Source organism: Rhynchophorus ferrugineus, unplaced genomic scaffold (assembly GCF_030347505.1).
Source record: "Rhynchophorus ferrugineus isolate W39M unplaced genomic scaffold, kcgeb_rfMv2 rfM2, whole genome shotgun sequence".
NCBI lineage: Eukaryota > Metazoa > Arthropoda > Insecta > Coleoptera > Curculionidae > Rhynchophorus > Rhynchophorus ferrugineus.
The window spans coordinates 3,673,469-3,689,879 of record NW_027472581.1 but is presented as its reverse complement, the minus strand read 5'-3'; the positions used below and the strand labels follow the sequence as shown (position 1 = coordinate 3,689,879).

At 32.1% G+C, this 16,411-nt stretch overlaps 2 protein-coding genes across 4 annotated transcripts in view; one reads left to right on the top strand and one right to left on the bottom strand.

The window, feature by feature from the left end:
- The first annotated feature begins 719 nt into the window (after window positions 1-719).
- On the top strand, window positions 720-6,617 carry LOC143190418 (BTB/POZ domain-containing adapter for CUL3-mediated RhoA degradation protein 3). Of its 3 annotated transcripts, none has more exons than XM_076394687.1 (5): window positions 720-1,031; window positions 1,084-1,289; window positions 1,741-1,995; window positions 2,822-3,038; window positions 4,713-6,617. In XM_076394687.1, exons 1-5 carry the CDS (start codon window positions 848-850, stop codon window positions 4,721-4,723), a joined length of 873 nt encoding a protein of 290 aa, XP_076250802.1. In that variant the 5' UTR covers window positions 720-847; the 3' UTR covers window positions 4,724-6,617. The 3 variants fall into 3 exon arrangements, with proteins under 3 accessions (XP_076250802.1, XP_076250800.1, XP_076250799.1); XM_076394685.1 differs by having other exon boundaries at window positions 727-1,031; window positions 6,207-6,386; XM_076394684.1 differs by lacking the exon at window positions 4,713-6,617 and having other exon boundaries at window positions 727-1,031; window positions 2,822-3,227.
- Window positions 6,618-7,268: 651 nt separating this feature from the next.
- The window catches only part of LOC143191018 (chitin synthase chs-2), a 45,648-nt gene continuing 36,505 nt past the window's right edge, over window positions 7,269-16,411 (bottom strand). Inside the window, exon 23 of the mRNA XM_076395658.1 lies at window positions 7,269-7,529. Coding sequence (XP_076251773.1) covers window positions 7,327-7,529 — 203 coding nt within the window. The 3' untranslated portion in view covers window positions 7,269-7,326. The remainder of the gene's footprint in view (window positions 7,530-16,411) is intronic.

Here is a 16,411-nt window from a genome sequence, read left to right as displayed (position 1 = left end):
CCAACTTATATAACTTGATTATATCTAAAAAAGCGCTGGCCCTACTTTAATTACTATTGACCCCTAGAGTATCATTTCATGTACAACATCACTAACAAACAAAATTAAATATGAACATAGCCAACTTGGTAGCCGCAATAGTTAAGTAGACAGAACCGTCCTTCTATTGCTCCGATAGTCACGCCAGTAACCAAGCTGGGTAGGACCGGATGGTCTTTTTTCAGATAATAGGCCGATTTAAAGTAGTAGGGCCAGTCCAGATAAAAAGTAGTCGGTAAAAAAGAGACTATAATACAATTAAATAAATATAACGACCACATTTGTGTACACAATTTTTGTTACATATTTTAAAGTCTCCTTTTACTAACTATGGGTTTATCTAGTCTGGACAGCTACTGTTTAAAACGTGGTGAGTGTGAGTGTGACCAACTTGAATGGGATCATTTTTCGGATTTTACACTCTTGCCCAGGACAGTTAGAAATATTAAACAATTACAAACATAAATTTACCACCAAGATTCGAACCCGCGGCTATCTCAACAGGAGGAGGGCCGTCCTATTGCCTTTACCACTGCGCCACCGGCTTATACAACTTTTGTTTTATGAAATATATGATAAACGCGTGTTGTTTATTACATTTATTGTTCTCTTTTTCCTCCTTCAATTGTCAATCCATTAAAAAATTCTTAAAAAAACAATTTGAAGTTGGGTATAACCTCACTTTTTTGACAACTCCATAAAACATTAGTTTTCTGAGTCATTCATGATCGACTAATAAACGTATTAGCAACAGATAAAACAGTTATACTGAATAAAAAATAAAACAGGTAACAATACAGATCTTTATATGTTCGAAACCGAAATAACTACTATGTCGGGTAAAACCACTATAAAGGGAAATCCATCCCAATATGTAAAACTAAATGTTGGTGGTTGTTTACACTATACCACTATTGGAACTTTAACAAAACATGACACTATGTTAAGGGCAATGTTTAGCGGTAGGATGGAAGTTCTTTCTGACTCTGATGGTTAGTATTTATCTAAAGAATACAGAAAAGATTTGATTTTCTCCACTTTTAGGTTGGATATTAATTGATAGGTGTGGTAAGCATTTTGGGACAATCTTAAATTTTCTTCGAGATGGAAGTGTTCCATTACCAGAATCTAGCAGAGATATTGCTGAACTATTGGCTGAAGCTAAATATTATTGTATTGCTGAATTAGCTGAATGTTGTAATAAGGCTTTACACAAAAAAGAGAAAGGAGAACATGAACCATTATGTGTGGTAAGTTACTGTGTAATTTAGGATAATTTGCAATAGTTATATTTGCAACTATTTTATGTTTGATATCACTAGGTAAAAATGGTTTTAATGGATTGTAATGTTTTGTACTATAGTATCTTTGTGTAATATTTATATTTAGTTGTAGCAAGTTTATTTTATTTTTATGTATTTAGGTAAGTTGGGTTACAATTGGAATTTTAGTTGTATTAGTTGTATGAAAAAGTAATCGTTGTGTTTAATATTTCAGTGTTAGCCACCAATATAAAAATATTAAAAAAATACTCAAAATACACAAAAACAAATATTATTTTGCAACGAATAATTACATAGATATTTCTTATAGAAATATACTTTAATGAAATACAGTTCAAAAAACTTGGGTTGCTTTTTTATGCAATTAATATTATGTTTAACTCAAGTTGAACCTTAGTTACTAAGATTACTTTTTTAGGTACCATTAATAACTTCAGTTAAAGAAGAAGAGACACTGATTGGTACAAACTCAACAAAACCAGCTATAAAGCTTTTAATCAACCGTCACAATAACAAATATTCTTATACATCAACATCTGATGATAATTTGCTCAAAAATATTGAATTGTTTGATAAATTATCTTTGTGGTACAGCAATAGAGTAATGTTTTTGAAAGATGTAATCAGCACTAGTGAAATATGTTGCTGGGTTTTTTATGGCCATGGGAAAAAGGTAAGATATCAGTTTTTATTTTATTACATTGATGATTTTATAACTTTTTTCTATAATTTGGACTTGTTATGTTAATTAGATTAGGACTAAAAACTAACTATTATCAATTGGCTCTAAGTTTTAAAGTCTGCAGATATTAAAATATGATCACTTAAGCATGTAATTTGTATGTTCATTACTAATCCTTGTTGAAGCTTATAAATTAAATAAGTCTTCTGCTAATTATTTATCAGTTTTCTGATTTTGTTTGAGATCTATTAATTCTGTAATTTGCCCTTTATAATTATCATTTTAAAACATTTACTGTATTCTAAAGGTTAATATAGCTCGATAATCAGTTATCTTTACTAAAATCAGGCTTATTCTATCAAATAATTTAAACCCTTATTGATAAAAAGTAAAAAATCCCTGATAACGAAGGAATATATCATTTGTTATTTAATTAGCGTAGATATTGCAAATAAAGTTTTACATTATTGATTGATGTTTTGCTGGTGGTCGTCTCACTTTTGGTCTAATTGAAGCGATGAAAAATGACTCCGATATCCAATTAATTTAGGGGACAATTTCTTCATATCCAACAAGAAAAGTGATAAAAAAGTAGTGAATGTCGAAAATGCAATTGCGTCTGTATACACTGAATAACAATAATACTAAATGGAAAACTTATCTAATATGATTGTTAGGATGTTTAACAATTGCTTACATTGATACTTCGCATTTACACCAATACTGATGAACGTTTTGCAAGCACCTAATATCTGTCGTAGACCTCTGAAGTTTTCAGACGATTATTAAAAATAATTTTCCTACTACCTTTAATTAGGTGTCTGAAGTTTGCTGCACATCTATTGTTTACGCTACGGATAAGAAACATACCAAGGTGGAGTGCCCTGAGGCTAGAATTTACGAAGAAACCTTAAACATCCTTCTCTACGAAAATCGCAACGCCCCAAATCAAGAACTGATGCAAGCTACGTCCACTAGGGCTGCCGTTAGTGGAATGTCGTCTTATACAAGCGACGAAGAAGAGGAGAGATCAGGTATTGAACGACTTCGGTCGAATAAAAGTAGCAACACTAGCTGATTTAGAAAAAGCAGATCTCTGACGAGATCTGGAAAAGATTGAATGATATGGGAGGCCCGTGAGTCTCCTACATCAATATTTAGTATTTTAACAGGGTGTATTATTAATTTTTTGTATAATTAGTAATGTATACAGTTTTACGGAATTCAAATCCTAAGTAATTACTAAGAATAATAACTTTATATTGGTTGTAGTTTTTAAATATTGGAAATGAGACTTCAATTGTATTATTTGTTTTTAAGTTCATATCACATGAACATATGTTCCTTTACATGAACTTGTGTCCTATGTTCGCTGTATGATAATTTGTCTGAATGGTTTTGCATAGTTCGAGATGAAGTGAAACGATTAATATCCACAATGTTACAGTATGTGTTTTTTGCATGATAGAATAATTTTTGTTAATGTTAAATTAAAATCCATGTGTTTTTATAATGATTTTGCATACAGTGATGTTTATGATGGTGGATTATTTGTTTTAATGATGGATCTTTTCTAATAGAATTGTTGAAACATAATATGCTATAAATAGATATTACATGTTTTAAATTATCACCAATTATATTTAACATTACTATTCTTAAGCATTTAATGGTCTAAATAATAAATTAGAGGGCTATGTATTTGATTGTTAAATTTTCGAACGAGAAAGTTACTTTATATGAAGGTGCGTCCACACTGGAGCAACATTCTGCAACTTGCGGCAGCTTTTAGTGTTAGAGGCAGTGAAAAGTTTATGGGGAAGGAATTATAGAATTTAAAAGAAAACCGTCTGTGTTGGAAAGTTTGAGTTGATAGATGATTTAGAACTTCTCGTAGAAGGAAAGTAACATCACTAACATGGAGAATAGATATACATTACAAAAAATCGACATCACCATAAGAACGATTTACTGGTGTATCGTTTTTCCTAGTAACAGTCACAGACATCAAACTATCCATACTTAGTCTAATACTGTATTGGTGTACTCTAATAAGTATTGGTACTTGTATCTACTTAATTCAATGTAAGATGCTCTTTTTAATGTAAGCATTATTATTATGTTCATCCAGTTTTGAACAAGCTAGATGTATGGGAAAGGAATTATACGATTTAAATGAAAACCACTTGTGTTGGAATGTTTGAATTGATGTATGCTTTAGAATTTCTCTTATAAAGAGCACCTCTAACATGAGGAGTAGTTTACAAAAAATCAGCATCACCATAAGAATGATTTACAATTGTACCGTTTTTCTTAGTTACAATTTTGAACCAATACTTTTAAAGATACTTTGAAACTTTGAAAGATAGTACAAGAAATCGGAAAGCATCATGGACTTCAAATTTGTTAGTGCTACCAATACTTGACGCATCCTTAGTCTGTATTTTCCGTGTATACTTTCATTCATTCCTAAATTTATCGGTGTTACGTTCAACATGATTACGTGATATACTATTAACTTTGGTTCTTTATGTTGATGAATGTTGCTCCATAATGGACATACATCTGATACATGGTTGGCTTTTTGTATAGAATAATCAGTTGGCCGTAAGCATGCGCGTTTGAAACGTCCGCAATTGTGTTAGTTTCTGAGTGATGGATAGTGTTAACTCTTTGTTCTTGCATCAATGTGCATCTCTGTGTTTCAGTGGTGAACTGAGCCCGGCCCCTTCTCCGTCCGCTCACCGCACACCACTACCATCACCACCACCATCATTACTCACCCCGTCCGCCCGCCGCGCCACCTGTTGCTTTTTTGCCGTTATTATGTTGCGTATTGCGTTGGTTCCCCCGCGCGCTGTCCTCAACCCATTCCACGCCACCCGATTAAATGCGCGGGTATGTACGTCGTGTCGTATACCCGTCGATATTTATTAGTCTGATCGATTATCAGTAAACCGACTAACACTTATCGATATTCGGAACGTAAGTGTATAAAGCGCCATTCTTAGACTGTAGTTGGCTAAACTTATTCCTCTGCCATTCTTCAGTATTCCCGAAATTGCAAGGAAGCAAATATTAACGGTTCATTAAGAATGAACTTTAACGTGAAACGTGCAAAATAAATGAATAAGACGAAAAATATGTGTATTAAATACGAGTAGAATATGTTTATAGATGGAAGATACTGAGGAATCGTAGTTATCCTTGGTTCAAAACACTAATGAATTATTCTGAATGTATAAGTTGAGAATATCTAAATGCAATCTCGTAACATATTTTGGTTCATACTTATATGTGAGGAAAGTCATATTTATAGTTTGATGATACTGAGATATCATAGTCCCTGGTAACCATGTGGAGTGTGAAACAATTGAATCAATCAATTAAAAAATATGGATATATCAAACAAAACCAAATTATTTATAGTTGGTAGATATACAGAGGGTTTATTGTTCTCTTTGTTTCATATAACTACTGACTATATCATTGATTTTTAACTTAACATGAATTTTTACTTATAAATTACATATCAAACATAAGAAATTATTTTAATGAACTGAAGAAATCATAGGTTACCTTGATACACTATTCAATAGAAAAAGACTGAATGAATCAGGCAAAAATATGTAGGTATCAGACAAAATTAAATTATTAATAGTTGGTCCGTACTGAGGATTTATATTTCTTGTCTCAAAATACTATTGTGTATTTTTGAGGGTTTAAGCTATATTAACATTTTATTTGTAAAATTCATAGGTTTCCAGTATTTTTTGTGAGCTTACTTGTTTTATAAGTAGAGTACTCAATTGATTCTTAACTTAACATTCATAGTTATTCAAAATAGTCAATTTCAGTTGAGATGGATGCAGAAGTTAATTTGTAATATTTGCAACTCTGTGTTACAAAGAAATGGAGAGTCTAACAAATCAGTTATTGATTTTTTTGTCCTAAAATAATGCCCATATTATGTATAGTATGCGAAAATATAGAGAGAAAGAGAGGGAGATTTAGTGACCATAAGCTGGAACGTATAAAATTGTTTCCAGTTGTTTGTATGATTTATATTTATTACTCCTCTTTAAAATAGAAAAATGTAGGTTTAGTTATTTGAAAGACTGATTATTCTGATATAAGATCATTGTCTAGTCAAATATTCAGTATCCCACGCGTTTTTGTTAATTAAAAATGTTTTGTTGTAGAACGACGAGTATGACTAATTTAGGGCAAAAGACGCAATAAATTAGCTGCATGTTGTTGGACTTCCAGATTTGAGCGATATGATGCTTTTTGAATTTATGTTATGTCTTATGTTTAATGTGTATAATGTAGTTTGTGACAATAATTGATGTTACATATTATATCTCCAGTGTACACTCGTATGCAAATAGTTTACTTCCTTATTATACGTATATAATGGTTTTTAACACTCATATAACAGCTGTAAGTTTTAAATAGGTATGGTTCCTACATAGATTATTTAAAATTAGTAAATATATTATTTATTAATTTAGCTAGAGGACCTATTAAAATTTAATAAATCATAACATTTTATAATTATTAAAAAATATATATAATATAATAATAAAGTAAATAAACAACTTTACTCCAAATGGTGTTTTTATTTAGATTAATGTTTCATTTCTTCCTTTAATAAGGTCTATATTATGCTACAATTATTAGGAATTTATGTATCTAGTTAATCTTGGAATACAAACGGTTAGTTGTTAAGCAGAGGATTATTGGACAGAGGAGTGAGATCAATATTAGATTTCAAAAAGCTTGTAAGTTAGTTTATATGCGATTATACAAGGTGATTAAGACAGGATGGTATAGTTGCCAATAAGTTTTAGACGTGCTCTTCGTAATGTTTGTAGGATAAGGAAGTTCATACAGTGGCTAACAGAAAACAGCTAGCAATAAGTAGAACTATATATGCTATATTTTACTGACTTGGTATGTTGTATTGTCTACCGTGTTCAGTGGTATCAATAAAGATAATCATGTTACAGAATGAAAATTTATCGTCTCATATAGCATAAACTCTTCAGTAATTAGCTGAAGCACTTTAGCTTCTTACATGCTAGATTTGGCAACGTGTGACTTTCGACTATATTTCGAGTTCAAACATTTATATCCGGCATAGACGACAATAGTATGGGGTCAATGAATAAATATTACTAAAGATAAGCGAGTTGAAAACTATCCATTAGGAAGAACTGAAATTAGAATGTAGTTATTTTATGGTAATAAAAATATAAAAATAAAAATTTAATAATAAATATATTTAAATTATAATATAACAAGATATAGCCTCGCAATTTATGTAGTGCTCTCTGGATTGTGATCGTAGCCAAGATTATCCATTTCGTAGGTCATTCCGTCATTGTGGTCTTCTTCAGGAATGAGTTGCTTGGTTCTGTAATCAGACGGATGGAAGGCCAGCATTTCCGATTTTCTTTTCAGGACTGTTGTTCGTCGTCTATTTATGGCAACTAGTGTTTTTCTTGGAATAGCCACATCACCTGGAACAGCATATAGAGTTTTTTACTATGTAGGGGAAACTTTTATGGATACAATGCAAATTTTGAAGGAAAGCAGAAGGTTATTTTTGACGATAATATAAGCGTTATGTATATTGTAAGTATAGTGCTATGGTTTTATGTTTAAATTTTTGTAACAAGTTTTTAACAAAGACAGTGTTTCATCATAATTCTGAGACTGAAAGTTTTAATCAATTACCTAAAACAGTTTCTATATGAAACAAGTAATTTTGAAGATGTCTTATGGATTATCACTGGACAGTTTACAAGTTGTTCTTTTTTCTATCAAGAATTTCTATTTGTAATAAATATGGTACTTGGGTGTCTGCTGTATTTGTTTGTGTAGATATATCAAAATAGAGTAATTGAAAAAACAGTTTACAAACTAGTTTGTATTAGATTAGGTTTTGTTCAAAGAAGAATGTGGGAAGTTTCATTGTTCCAAAAGGGCTCTATATGATAAAATATTGGCATTAAAATAGGTAGAAGTGGTGTTACAACTAAAATTTTGTAAAATCACTTATAGTCTCACATGAGTACATACAAGTTTCAGGGTATATAGTATGAGGGTTGCCATTTATATTTTGAGCCATGGTAATACTAAGTGTTGGGCTCCATTTGACATTTCCAATTGGAAGTTTGACCTTTATACCCATGACCTTCTCCCGAATGTTTTTTCATTTGAGCAGAACTTGTGTTGTTTACTTTGTCACAGTGTAAAACTGGTGGCTTCCGACGTGGATTATCAAGATAAACATCAGTTTAATTCGACTTTTGGGGATGAAACTCTATTCTTTGCCATCGTGAAACGTTGGTGTAAATAATTTAATAGTGGTCGTGGTTTGTTTAGGTATGAAAATTGTGAAGATGGTCCAAAATTAGTTGTTGTTCCACAACTCATTGATAATTTGAGCGAAATTATATTGTAAGATCATGATGAAAGTTACTTCAATCGAAGTGGAAAACGTGTTACGAAGAAGTATGTTGGTCATCATAAAGAATATACGAAAATCAATAAAACCATTTGTGTAATAAATGACTGTCTTTTTATTATCAGGCTCAAAACATAAATAGTCTGGTATATGTTTTTTTGCTGACAAAAAAAGAGTTTCAGAAGTTAATTTCCGATTTAGCTGATGCTACAAAGCTAATGATGATAAACCACTCTTAGATATATCATTGAGAGCATCAGGGACAACAATCTTGATCCGAGCCGTAAGATTTAACAATCTACATATTAATATATTTTAACTCAATAATTCACTTTAAAATATTTCATTTCGATATTGATAACAGAAATGAAACTGAAATTACTATAAATAAGTTCTTTTTCTTAGACTGTTACGGGCATTTCTGTTTACAGGGACAATCAAAACAGTTTTGTTTTGTATATCGCGATTGCCAGATGCTGCCAAAAAAAGGTCAGCGGCTTGGAAAAGGAAAAGCATCTAACACCCTTGGGGCAAAACATTCATTACCAAGAAAATTAGAATAAAATAATTTTTAGGAAGGAAAGAAAGGAATAGAAATGAAGTTTAAAACAACTACAATTGAATTATAAACTAAAGGTGTAAAGGCCAAAAAAATTGAGATAATGTTAAGAAAAAAGTAATCATAATAGAGGAAACATAGAAATAACATGATAAAGATTGAATACAAAATTGGAGCTGCAAATATATCTAGCATCCAGTAGTGGCAAGTATTTTTTCTATAAAAAACAGCTTCTTAAATATTACTACACAAAAGTTCTTTTTTGTGAAATAATTTCGATTTTATATTTTTTGGCATAATTATTTCATTAGTCGGCTTCGTTGTGCAGTGGTCAAGGTGAGGGGATAGTCCTCGTATTGTTGCGATTGTCGCGGGTTCGAATCCCACTGGGGCATGTATGTACTTTATGTTGGTGTTTGTAATTGTATATGTCTCTATAGATAGTACTGGAAAATCCGACAAGGAATAACCATCCCAGTCACGCGAGTAACCAGGCTGTGTAAGAAGCCCACGTTAAACAATAGGTCCACTTCAGATTATCCCTTATTGGTAAAAAGGAGACTTTAAAATAAAATAATTAAGATAATATAAGATTTAAGATACAATAATTTCTCAAAGTAGTACGTCGAATATAAATGTATATTATGTAAAATAGAGTAAATTGATAATTGCAACTTCATCTCAATATTCTTTCCAGTTTATTTACATTTATATGGTATAGCAAAAAATACATTGATATTTAAAAGGAAACGTAATTTCCCAAATGGCAACTTTTTTAGAGCGATACATACAAATTGAATGCCGTAGTAGAGAATTTTCAATTATGCAAACATTCATTCCATCCGGAACGAAAATAAGTGTAATTTAAGTGTTGGGGTCTATACACTCTAATGCTATTAAATGCGAGTTTATCTTTTAATGTAATCGTAGACAATGGACATTCATTGAGATATCTGAATATGGTAAATGATTAAAGAACATTGTTTTCTCACTATATGCTCTAATATTAAAGGCACATAAACGTGAAGGTGGTAATATGGGGCTTGTCATGTGTTGGTTTCCGATTAATTGCGGAAACTAACTTCAATTATATTTTCGGGCATCTGAGCTCTATTTGTTGTAACTTCAATGGGTTTATTTCTAATATAATATCGAAGATACCAGAATGTAAAAAGGTCCAAGTCTTCCAGATCAAGGAGCTGTTCAAAAGTATCTCTATCTGAGTAGAAAAAGTTTTACTAAGGCATATGTTGATCATCATAAAGAATACTTCGAAAAACAATTAAACCATTTTCGTATTAAATGACTGTCTTTTTATTATCGGGCTGATGACATAAATAGTGTAGTATAAGGTTGCTGCTGGTAAAAAATAGTTTCAAAAGTTAGTTTATGAATTAGCTGATACTACAAAGGGGAAGGGGGGACTTCATTATAATAAGGGCATTGATGATAAACCTGGTTGTTGTAACTTGTTACTTGTGTTAAATTACTTTATTTCTATTCTACTATAATATTGGAGATAAACATATTTAATTTGTCTCAAGCATCGCATCTGAAGAACTTCAAGTTTACCGAGAAGTCAGAATGTAACAATGTCCAAGTCTTACAGAGTAAAGGGCAATACATCGGAGTGGAAATAGTATTACGAAGACATGCGTTGGTCATCATGAAGAATACTTCGCAAAGCAATTAAACCATTTTCGTATTAAATGACTCTCTTTTTATTATCGGGCTGATGACATAAATAGTGTAGTATAAGTTTGGTGCTGGTCAAAAATAGTTTCAAAAGTTAGTTTATGAATGAGCTAATACTACAAAGTCCCCTCATCATTATAATAAGGGCAATGATGATAAACCTGATTGTTGTAATTTAAATTAGTTTATTTCTATTCTACTATAATACTGGAGATAAACATGTTTAATTTGTCTTAAGCATCGCATTTGAAGAACTTCAAATTTACGGATGTCAGAATGCAACAATGTCCAAGTCTTACAGAGTAAAGGGCAATACAGAAGCATCTCAATCGGAGTGGAAACAGTATTACGAAGACATGCGTTGGTCATCATGAAGAATACTTCGAAAAACAATAAAACCATTTTCGTAATAAATTACTGCCTTTTTATTATCAGGCTGATTACATAAATAATAGTATTTCTGCTGCTAAAAATCAGTTTCAAAAGTTAGTTTACGAATTAGCTGATACTACAAAGCTGCCTTATCATTCTAATAAGGACACTGATGATAAACCAGAATGTTGTGACTTAAATTGGTCTATTTCTACTATAATATCGCAGGTAAACATGTTGACTTTATCTTAATCATCTCATCTATCCGTCAAGTTTACAGATATCAGAATTTAACAATGTCCAAGTCTTACGGAATAGGCGGATTTTTTCATAGAGAAGCAAAAGCTAATGAAGTTTGGCCTATTTGGCTAATTAATTAATCCCAAGTACTTGAACTTCTGTACTTCTTGTTCCAATTAGATCCTATTGAGATTTACAGTAACAGGCGATCTGTCAGTTGTCAATACTTTGGGTTTTTCTTCTTTAACTCTCAAACCGTAAGGCTCTGCAGTGCGAATTAATATGATGAAGGATGCTAGAAGCCTCAATATATATATATCAGAGAATATAGCGCTATCATCAGCGAACAGCAGATCGGTCAAGGAGTTTGTAGCATCATATTGATCGTCAATTTGCTTCTAAAAACTTTTCGTATAATTACATCCACTACTGTGTAAAAAAGAAATTGAAATATGACATCATCTCATCGCGACTCGGACCTCAAATGGATTTGATAATTTTCAGAGGAACATGTTCAGCTTCCCAAGTTGTATTAAAGAATTTACAACACATAGTACCACTGGGTAATAATCACATTAAATACCTTTTAAAACAATTTCATCAACCAGCTTCACTAATAGACTTTTCAGTAAGTGTTATTTCGTCGAAGTGTAAATAAAAAATATTTTCAGTGCATTGAAAAAGTCTAAATTTGTACCAAATAAATAGCATTTGTGGAAAGTTTTACTTTTTTAATTCAATTTGAAGAAACAGGCGACCGAAGGTCATGGAAAGCTGTGAAGAGCTTATGGTAGACATGTTTCATCAATTTCAACACGTAAGTACTGGTTTTGATGATTCAAAAGTGGTGATTTTGATACCGAAAATAAAGAACATTCTGGACAGCCAAAAAAACTGAATATGAAGATTTGAAAGCATTACTTGATGAAATCATCAGTGGAGATCGCTATCGATACAATGGTCGGAATACGAGCAAAGACACAACAATGTTATTTTTCGGTACATTTTAACAGGTGAATTGAAAAGTCCTAGGCCTGACACATCGATGGCGCTACTAGAATTAAATCCATATGTTTTTTTAGTTAGCCATAACCCTCAAAGATGCATGTATAAATTTGACAGCTGTCGGATCATTAGTTTGTGAATTATAGAATTTTGATTGAAGCATTATTTGTTATTGTGAAAAATAGATAAAAAGGAATTTCGCGTGTTGATAAACTATTGCCTTTAGAAGGGAAAAAATACAGTTGGCTTGATGCTGAGTTTTGGGACTCTGTTCCAGGAAAATTAACTATCAAGGATTGGTACGCCAAGTTTAGACGTGGTGAAATGTGCACCGAACACGGTGAACGCAGTAGACTCCCAAAAGAGGTTGTTACCGAAAAAAATCTACAAAATGATTTTGAATGACCGTAAATTGAAATTGAATGAAATGGCAGACACTCTAAAGATATCAACTGAACGTGTACATCATATCATTCACGAATATTTGGGTATGAGAAAGCTCTGTGCAAAGTGGGTGCCGCGCGAGCACGATGAATCGGCCAAAGCGTGGGAAAACGCAACAGTCGGCTGGCAAAGTTATGGCGTCTATATTTTGAGATGCGCATGGAATCATTTTCATTGACTACCTTGAAAAAGGGAGGACCATCAACAGCGACTATTACATAGCGTTATTGGGCCGTTTGAAGGACGAAATCGTCGAAAAACGGCCGCATTTAAATAAAAAAAAGAATGTTCTAGACAAGAGTGTAAAATCCGACAAGGAAAATGATCCCAGTCACGCCAGTAACCAGGCTGGGTAAGACCGGATGTCTCTGGGATGATTTCTAAAGTTGGTTACTCGCCAGTCGGTAGGCTTAATGCTGACGACCGCGGTTCAGAGCCCACGTTAAACTTTAGGCCCAGTCTAGATAAACCCATAGTCTGTAAAAGGAGACTTTAAAATATATATATAAAAAAATTACTATTTCTTCCGATATATGAGTTAAGAAGAGTTGAGCAATGCCTCAAATATCAAGATGCCAAAAATAGATCGATTAGTGGATAACATCAAACGTTGCATAGTTATACTGACTTCAAAAAATACATAAGGAATAAATAAGGATAAAAAATATGTGAAAACATTGTACGTGCCTTTGAAATTTGAGGTTTTTCCTCGGTTTCTCCCCTTCCCCCTATTAGATCTTAACTTAGAATGGGACCACCTCGGAAGTGCATTCTTTCGAAAGGAATTTTGAAAACCGGTCCATAATTGATGGAGAAATCGGCGATCACACATTGAAAAAACATACAGCTGAACATTCACGATGTTCTGATTTTTCACATTAAAGTTTTAAATTTAAAAATCCTTTAAAACTAATCCATAAACTGGGTTAGTCATCATCAAATTAAAGAAAGATTCCGGTAAAGTAACTATAAGATCCATTGAAAGTTCCAAAATGTTTCCAGCACACTGGTTAACATTAAATATGAAAAATTCTACATTACCAATAACTGGCAAGGCTTACAAAATGAAAGAGGGTATGGAAAATATATTTTAGTAAATATAATAATATATAATTAATAATTTAATAATTTTTAATAAAAGAGCAAAATTAACTATAAAGAAAGATTCTAACAGGGTATTCGTATTGGGAGACAGCATATCAGCAATTACTAAGATAAAGTAACTCCTAAAATACTATAAAAGCAGATTTTAACAAAGTTTATAAAGTATTAACACACAATTGACTATATTTAAGTGTATTTGTTATTGTAAATGTTTTATACATAAAATATTAAACACAAACCAAACAGTATCCGTTTTATTCGTTGTTTTTCTGAAATTTGTTCTAATAATGAAATATATATTTTTGGAATTAACGTTACGTTTCAGGAAGCTAATTAGCTAACTTTTAATGTAACCGCGCTGGTGAAACTTTTTCTTTTTGATAACATTGATTTACTCGCAGTTTTAATGAAAAATAAAACACCTTTACTGAATCTAATTAACGAGTTGCTACCGCAACGACCCTAATGATTTTTCAATGAGCCTCGTTCCTGCAGAATGAAAATGTGTTTTTTTTCAGCTACTTATAATATTACCCTTAGTAATTAGACTTGTAATTTTGATCACTTGATTAACTTTAGTATTCTATTAGGATGAAAGCAATGTTTACTGATTAGTTAATTACTTAAGGATTTTTTTAGTTTTTAAACCACATGGCACCCATATAATAACTAGTTATTATCATCACTTATCTAGTAATTTTATCTAGAAGGTCTAGATGTTAGCAATCAGTCTTGTAGTATCTCAATGATACAGTACAGTACTTCTTGCAATACTTAATCTTATAATGAATTTATATTAGTTTTAGTCCATATAGGTTTCAATATTTGCTTATATAATAGCAATTTATTATGTACTGATAATTGTGATTTTCTTCCAATTAACCGATACATTTTCCTATATTTGAATTCCAGTTCTTTATTTCTCTTTTTTGCATGTTCCTTTCAGCGAACTTTTGTATCAAGGTTAATTCCGAGATACTTGGCGTTGTTGCTATAGGGAATTATATTATTATTTCTTGTAATTGGTGGTTAAGTCATCTGATTATATATGCACTCCGTATGTACAGATTTACTTTCGTTAATGTTTATTTTCCACGCCTAGGTCCAATTATTTGTAGTAATACTTGCCTGTTATAATTTTCAGGTGGCAGTAAAACAAATAAGATTCTAATATATATAACAGGTAAATTGAAAAGACCCCGACCTGACACATAGATGGTGCTATTAGAAATATGTCCCTATGTTTTTTAGTTAGCCCTAACTCTCAAAGGATGCGTGTATAAATTTGACAGCTGTCGGATCATTAGTTTGTGAATTATAGCATTTTGAGTGAAACAACTTGTGCTATTGTGAAAAAATGGATAAAAAGTAATTTCGCGTTTTGATAAAATATTGCTTTTTGAACGGAAAAAATACAGTTGAAGCAAAAGTTTGGCTTGATGCCGAGTTTTCGGACACTTTCTCAGGAAAGTCAACCATCAAGGATTGGTATACTTGAAGTTTAGACTTGGTGAAATGACTACCGAAGACGGTGAACGCAGTGGACGCCCAAAAGAGGTTCTTACCGACGAAAATATTTAAAAAATCCACAAAATGGTTTTGAATGACCATAAATTGAAATTGAATGAAATAGCAGACACTATAAAGATATCAACTGAACGTGTACATCATATCATTCACGAATATGTGGGTATGAGAAAGCTCTGTGCAAAGTAGTTGCTCACTTTTGACCAAAAACAACGATGAGTTGATGATTTGGAGCAGTGTTTGAAGATGATCCAGCGTAATAAACCCGAGTTTTTGCGTCGATATATGACAATGTATGAATCATGGCTCCATCATTTCACTCGAAAGTCCAATCGACAGTCATCCGAGTGGACTGCACACGATGAACCCGCTCCAAAGCGTGGGAAAACGCAACAGTCAGCTGGCAAGGTTATGGCGTCTGTATTTTGGGATGCGCATGGAATAATTGATTACCTTGAAAGAAGAAGGACTATTAACAGCGACTATTACGTAGCGTGGTTGGACCGTTTGAAGTACGAAATCGCCGAAAAACGGTCGCATTTGAAGAAAAAGAAAGTACTGCTTCACCAAGACAATGCACCATGGTCTTGGGGTCTTACAGAAGTAGTCCAAAAACAATATTTTGGGGAACTCCTGCTGATATAGGTTGTGTGTTGTAAATACCCCTTTATGCCAGACTTTAAATGTTCTTTTGAAAAGATAAGATAGTGCAACTCCGAACTGGAAATCTGGTATTTCTATATATGATTTACTATGTTTTAATAGAAGTTTCTAAAATAATTTTGATTTCACAGGTAGCAGGTCACTTTGATAGGTTTTTAAGCATAATTATTTAAGCAACTTTAAAATATTCTGGAGCATGTTTCAGTCTCAAACAAGCATTAAATATGTATGTCGACATGTTGATTTAAAATTAATTTATAGGTTAAACATTTTGAAATATTTTTAATCCTATTCCAAATGTTCACTGATTGATTTTATATTAT